Source organism: Suillus clintonianus, assembly GCF_016758775.1.
Source record: "Suillus clintonianus strain FC179 chromosome Unknown DEU56scaffold_86, whole genome shotgun sequence".
In the NCBI taxonomy this organism is placed as follows: domain Eukaryota; kingdom Fungi; phylum Basidiomycota; class Agaricomycetes; order Boletales; family Suillaceae; genus Suillus; species Suillus clintonianus.
The window spans coordinates 155,709-161,708 of record NW_024539310.1 but is presented as its reverse complement, the minus strand read 5'-3'; the positions used below and the strand labels follow the sequence as shown (position 1 = coordinate 161,708).

The 6,000-nt window shown below is 45.7% G+C and overlaps 2 protein-coding genes across 2 annotated transcripts; one reads left to right on the top strand and one right to left on the bottom strand.

Moving 5' to 3' along the window:
* Window positions 1-1,008: 1,008 nt before the first annotated feature.
* DEU56DRAFT_759249 (uncharacterized protein) lies at window positions 1,009-1,799 on the bottom strand (the record flags this gene model as incomplete). Its single annotated transcript, XM_041350299.1, has 3 exons — window positions 1,009-1,219; window positions 1,477-1,617; window positions 1,672-1,799. 3 exons carry the CDS (start codon window positions 1,797-1,799, stop codon window positions 1,009-1,011), a joined length of 480 nt encoding a protein of 159 aa, XP_041204623.1.
* A 2,424-nt stretch (window positions 1,800-4,223) lies between these two features.
* DEU56DRAFT_916480 (uncharacterized protein) lies at window positions 4,224-5,097 on the top strand (the record flags this gene model as incomplete). Its single annotated transcript, XM_041357862.1, has 2 exons — window positions 4,224-4,268; window positions 4,435-5,097. 2 exons carry the CDS (start codon window positions 4,224-4,226, stop codon window positions 5,095-5,097), a joined length of 708 nt encoding a protein of 235 aa, XP_041204622.1.
* Window positions 5,098-6,000: the final 903 nt, after the last annotated feature.

The following is a 6,000-nucleotide window of genomic DNA, read 5'->3' as shown; positions in this document are numbered from 1 at the left end:
GAACAAAGGTCATCTGAGTCTTACCTGACTGACTTTCGCTTCTTGGATCACTTTCCCTTGTAAGTAAACCTATTCATAATCCCATCAGGATTTGACCGATGTTGTTGGAATGGTGCAAACAAGGTCAATAAATAGTTGCCTGGATTGAGGGTTGGATTGGGCAGAGGGTTACACTGGGCAGAGGGTCGGATTGGGTAGAGGGCTTTGCAGGGCTGAGGGTTGGATTGGGCTGAGGGTTTCGCATTGGGTTAGTAACTGATGCTTAGCCGCCTGGTTTGAGGTTGTATTGGGCCCAGGGCATGATTGGATGGGGATTGAATTTGGCAAAGGGTTTCCATGGGCTGAGGGCTGCATGTAGCTGTGGGCTGATGGTCAGTAATGGTGATGATATTGGTGTTCTGTGGAGCAATGTGGCTGTTGGTTGGCATAGGGTACAGATCATCAGAGCATTATGGCATATCAGTGTCTGATTTATTGTCAGGTTCATGCAGTCTATCCATCAATTTCTCAAGAACAACTCATGCACATGACAGTCGGCTATGTGTTGGCCCATGATAAAAGTAGGTACACTTATCTTGCCATTGCACACAGAAAGGTTGTCCGAGTCTTAGATTTGACTGACTTTGGCTTCTTGGCTGGCTTTGCCTTTGTAAGTGTCCCTTGCCATAATGTAATTACAATGTCATTGATGTTGTTGCAATGATGCAAGCAAGGTCAAGAAAAAGTCGCTTGGGTTGAGGGTTGTATCAGGCGGGGTCAGGAGTTGGCATGAGTGGGGACACATAGAAAATACCATGACCTACCCAACGAAGTATATTTGAAAATGAAGATAGTTGCAGGATAGTCCAAATCCCAGTAATGACTGTACATCGTCTGTTCTTCTTGGTCCGGTGATTCTTCCCCAAGGCTTAGCAAAATCTTAATGATAGAAAGTGAGGCATGGGACGAATTGATACACACCTAACCTGGTGAGTACAACCCTTTTTCAAGCGTTCATCTACCATCCCTTCACCCAAACAACTCGGAAGAATGTTGTGATCCTCCTTTTCTGGCTTTGACTTCTTGAACCTCCTTCTTCATGACCCCATCACAATTTTTGCACGTCTTCGCATATATTCGGTGTCTAGCTAGTCCCTGATCCTCCTCATAATTGAAGAGATTTGCCTCAGTAGCATCCCTCAAGGATGATACTACTAGCACGCCTCTCGAGGTATATATCCTTGTGACCCCCCAGAGTTCACATTCCTATTTCCTCGCCCCAAGTTCGCTCTGAGGGCTATTTGGGTGGCAAGGTCCAGGTTTTGCCAGCCAAGAAGCGAAAGTCAGTCAAATCTGAGGGATTTTCCCATTCATGGGCTCTGATAGAGGTGGCCAAGATTTTCGCTCTGAGGGGTATTTGGGTAGCAAGATCTTGGTCCCTCCTTTCATGGGGGAAACAGCTCTGATAGAGGTGGCCAGGAATTTCGCTTTTGTTACCTTTTCACTTTCTTGTTGGCTCTGGGGGCAATTTGGGTAGCAAGGTCCTGGTTTCCCCCCTTCATGTGGGATTCATCCCTGATAGAGGTGACCATGATTTTCGCTCTGAGGGGTATTTGGGTAGCAAGATCTTGGTCCCTCCTTTCATGGGGAAACAGCTCTGATAGAGATGGCCAGGAATTTCGCTTTTTTTACCTTTTCACTTTCTTGTTGGCTCTGGGGGCAATTTGGGTAGCAAGGTCCTGGTTTCCCCCCTTCATGTGGGATTCATCTCTGATAGAGGTGACCATGATTTTCGCTCTGAGGGCTATTTGGGTGGCCATGTCCAGGTTTTGCAAGCCAAGAAGTGAAAGTCGGTCAAATCTAAGGGTTTTTCCCCTTCATGGGCACTGATTGTAGCTAGAGTGTTAGAAGAAGCTCCGGACACCGCTTTACAAACTAACCAGTGAATTGGATATCCTTGAACATTAACTTTCTTCCTGCGGTTCCATCAGAGATGCAGTCAAATTCCACTGTATCATCCATTGCCCAAGGGCAACTTATTCATATGACAGTCGGCCACATGTTGGCCCACATTGCCAGCCAAGAAGTGAAAGTTGGTCAAATCTAAGGCTCCTTCCCTTCATGCAGGATTCACCTTTGATAGAGGTGGCCAACACTTATTTTCGCTTCTTTTAACTTTTCACTTTCTTGTTGGCTCTGGGGACAATTTGAGTGGCAAGGCCCAAGTTGTCCTCCTTCATGCGGAATTCATCTCTGATAGAGGTGACCAGGATTTTCGCTCCGAGAGGCTATTTGGGTGGCAAGGTCCAGGATTTGCCAGCCAAGAAGTGAAAGTCAGTCAAATCTGAGGACTCCTCCCCTTCATGGGGGATTCATCTCTAATAGAGGTGGCCAACTTCTACTTATATTTTCGCTTTCATGGAGTTATGAAGAGAGACATTTATGAAGCCAAAGCCAGCCAAGAAGCGAACATCAGTCAAATCTAAGGACTCTGCCAGATTTCCCTCTAAAATAAAGTTCAAAAGTTGGCTGCCCCTGTCATGCAAGTCAATACCAGACAAGAAGCAAAAGTCAGTCAAATCTCAGGACTTGGACAAGTCTTGTTTGTGTGAAATCCACCAAAGCCAAGAAGATCGTAAAAAAGCGAAAATATACATGTACAAGATGGCCACCTCTATCAGAGGTGAACAGCTTGGTCCCTGCTGTGCATTTCTGCATAACACCTCTGCAATTCACAATTTTGGTGTTTCATAAGGCAGATACAGGCAGGATCTAACACTCTGAACCTCGGAAACAAATCAGCAAGATTTATTTGCTGGTGCATCACAGTGGCATTGAGTGGTGAGCAGGCCCCCTCTGAGAGGACCGCATTCTTGCTTATGTAAGCAGCAGCAGCAGCACCACACTCTCCTAAGATTGATTTTTACAGCCTTCATATGACTTGGGGAGGATAAGGTAGGACTTGATTTTGAGGTTATTGAGCAATACAAAGACCATGGTCATGCCAGATTTGCACGAAGAAATCAATTCTCAAAGTTGACCACCCAGGTCATGCTGGCCCCCCACACATCGATTTTAACAGCCTTGATATGACCTGCTTGACTTCAGGCATGACTCATTTTAGAGGTTATTGGACCATACAAACATGTTGGTCATGCCAGATTTCCCTCTTAAAATCATATTCCAAATTTGACTACAACCCCTGTCATGCCCCTCCCCCCCCACCCAAAGATCGATTTTTTCAGCCTTCATATGGCTTGCTTGGCTGTAGCTAGGACTCTTTCTAGAGGTTATTGGACCATCTGAACACATTTGTCGAGCCAGAATTGCACAAAGAAATCAAATGCTGGAGTTGACCCCCTAGGCCATGCTGGCCCCCCCACACATCGATTTTTACAGCCTTCATGTGACTTGCCTGGCATCATGTAGGACTTGATTCAGAGGTTACTGAACACTCCGAAAAGGATGGTCGAGCCAGAATTGCACGAAGAAATCAAATGCTGGAGTTGACCCCCTAGGGCATGCAGGCCTCCCCCACATATCGATTTTTACAGCCTTCATATGACTCGCAAGGGTTGATGTAGGACTTGTTTCCGAGGTTATTGAACACTCTGAAAAGGATTGTCAAGCCAGATTTGCATGAGAAAATCAAATTCCGAAGTTGACCACCAAGGCCATGCTCCCCCACCCAAAGATCAATTTTTTCAGCCTCCATATGGCTTGCTTATCTTTAGGTAGGACTCGTTCTAAAGGTTATTCGACCATACAAACACGTTGGTCGAGCCAGATTTCCCTCTAAAAATCATGTTCCAAAGTTGGCTGCCCCTGTCATCCTTCCCCCACCCAAAGATCGATTTTTTCAGCCTTCATATGGCTTGCTTGGCTTTAGCTAGGACTGGTTCTTGAGGTTATTTGACCATATGAAGACGTTGGTCGAGCCGGATTTTGCTCTAAAAATCATCTTCCAAAGTTGGCCACCAAGGCCATGCTCCCCCACCCAAAGATCGATTTTTCTAGACTTCATATGACTAGCCTGTCCTTCAGAAGCATTTTTCCTGGGGGTTATTGAGCCCTCTGAACACGATGGTCATGCCAGAATTGCCTGGAAAAATCGTGTTCCTGAGATATACAAGGTCCTCCCCCTCCTCCTGACCTCCTGTATGTCACTATCCCGGTGTTCCGCCTCAATACCGATACCTAAAACATCTCTCCTAGGGTATTTGAGGCCTCTGAATCGATTGGGAATGGTCTCAGACCTTCCGGAGGTCGGCATTCATGTGATATGGGAGGTAGGCTCAAATATCAGTATTTTGGACATATCTCCACAACCGAACCGCCGTTTTTCCTAATTGTTGGCTCATATCCATCCCAGAAGTACCCTACATGATATGTACCAGCCCACCAAAAGATATTTTTTTACAAGTTTGAAACCTATTTCTGTTTTGACCCTATAAGTGCTGGACAATCACCAGCATCGATGACACTCTCGCTGCAGTCGCATTTGAAGCATGCAATGCCGGGCTGAATGATAGTACGGGCGTCACTCCTGGTCGCATGGGTCCGAAGTCGAGGCCCTTCCTTGACAGGTGCACTCTGTTCTTTCCCGACCCTGATGCCGCCCATAAGGACAATACTCAGTGGTCTGGGCTTTGGGAGGGCGATGGATACATCGCAGAATTTCACAGGACGATGAAGGCGATGGATGAGGATCAGCAACAGTTGCTGAAACAGGGATTACGTGAGGTATTTTCGGAACTTCACTGCCTTCCTGCTAGCGGAGCAAGAGTGTGGACGCAAAAGAACGAAGCAATCGTGTTCACGACCAATCCAATATTCTACAAGATCGATTGTATTGGAAGGGGAGGAGAGAGTCAGAAGAGGGCCCCAAAAGCACGTCGAACGATGAAGCTGATCAAGGGTAAACGCATATTTGCAGCCGACCTCATGGACTCACAACCCTTCGACACTGATGGCAATCTGCGGAGAAAGACAGAGAGACAGAAGCGGCGGGAACTTCAGAAGAAAATGACCATGGCCAGGAAAAACAAGAGAGTTCCCCCTCCCACACGTCCACGGAGACCATTTCCCATGACCCAACTAGAAGATATTGTGGAATGAGCAATGGATGTAGATGTACTGTATTAATCAATTTTGTGAATAGCACCTTGGCGCCACCATTGCATGAACTTGGGAACGCAAAACTGCCATGCAAGTGCTCATATACCACATGAACCTCAATGGCAGCTAATGCCTTCATTCTTTGGCTTGATGTATAATGTAATGCGGGCAATGGGAAGACTAGGATTTAATTTATCATCTGACATCAGGCATTTATTCACATTTGTGAGACACATTACAAAGGACTATGAGGTACAAAAGATGTGATATTGCCACAGTGCAAGACATAGTCGCACGCGCAAGGTTTTTTTATGCAAATGCGGCATCCACATACTCTTTTACGAGTTCAACCACTGTATATTGTGAACAAACTCCATGATGTCATTATGAGATCTTCTCTAGTCCATACCTCCACAACTGTAAATACCTGGTCAGCCACCTTGATCTGAAACTCAATGCGAGCTGAGGTTGGTTGACCACATCAGATGTACCCCACAATTCTTATCATTACACTCCTCTACCAATAGGTCTTTTGACTTGCTAGTAGCTAATCAAACATATGTTTCATGATGATAGAACACAGTTCTGTCAAGCGTAGCTACCTAGGGACAGCATTTAACTTATGGACAGGCAATCATTCCTGGAGTCGCTTCTCTTGTAGTCTACATCAACAACCGCTGCCAACTCAACGAAGATGTGAATGTCACCAATAACATATTGGATACATTTACATCATCATTCATTGGTTGATTGCTGATGTAGACTGTGTTGGAGTTTCTCGGTCAAATCATAATGACATTACAACGAGGCACATTTACGAAGGCAAAGCCAGCCAAGAAACAAAAGTCAGTCAAATCTAAGACTGGGACAACCTTTGTGTGTGAACAAAGGTCATCTGAGTCT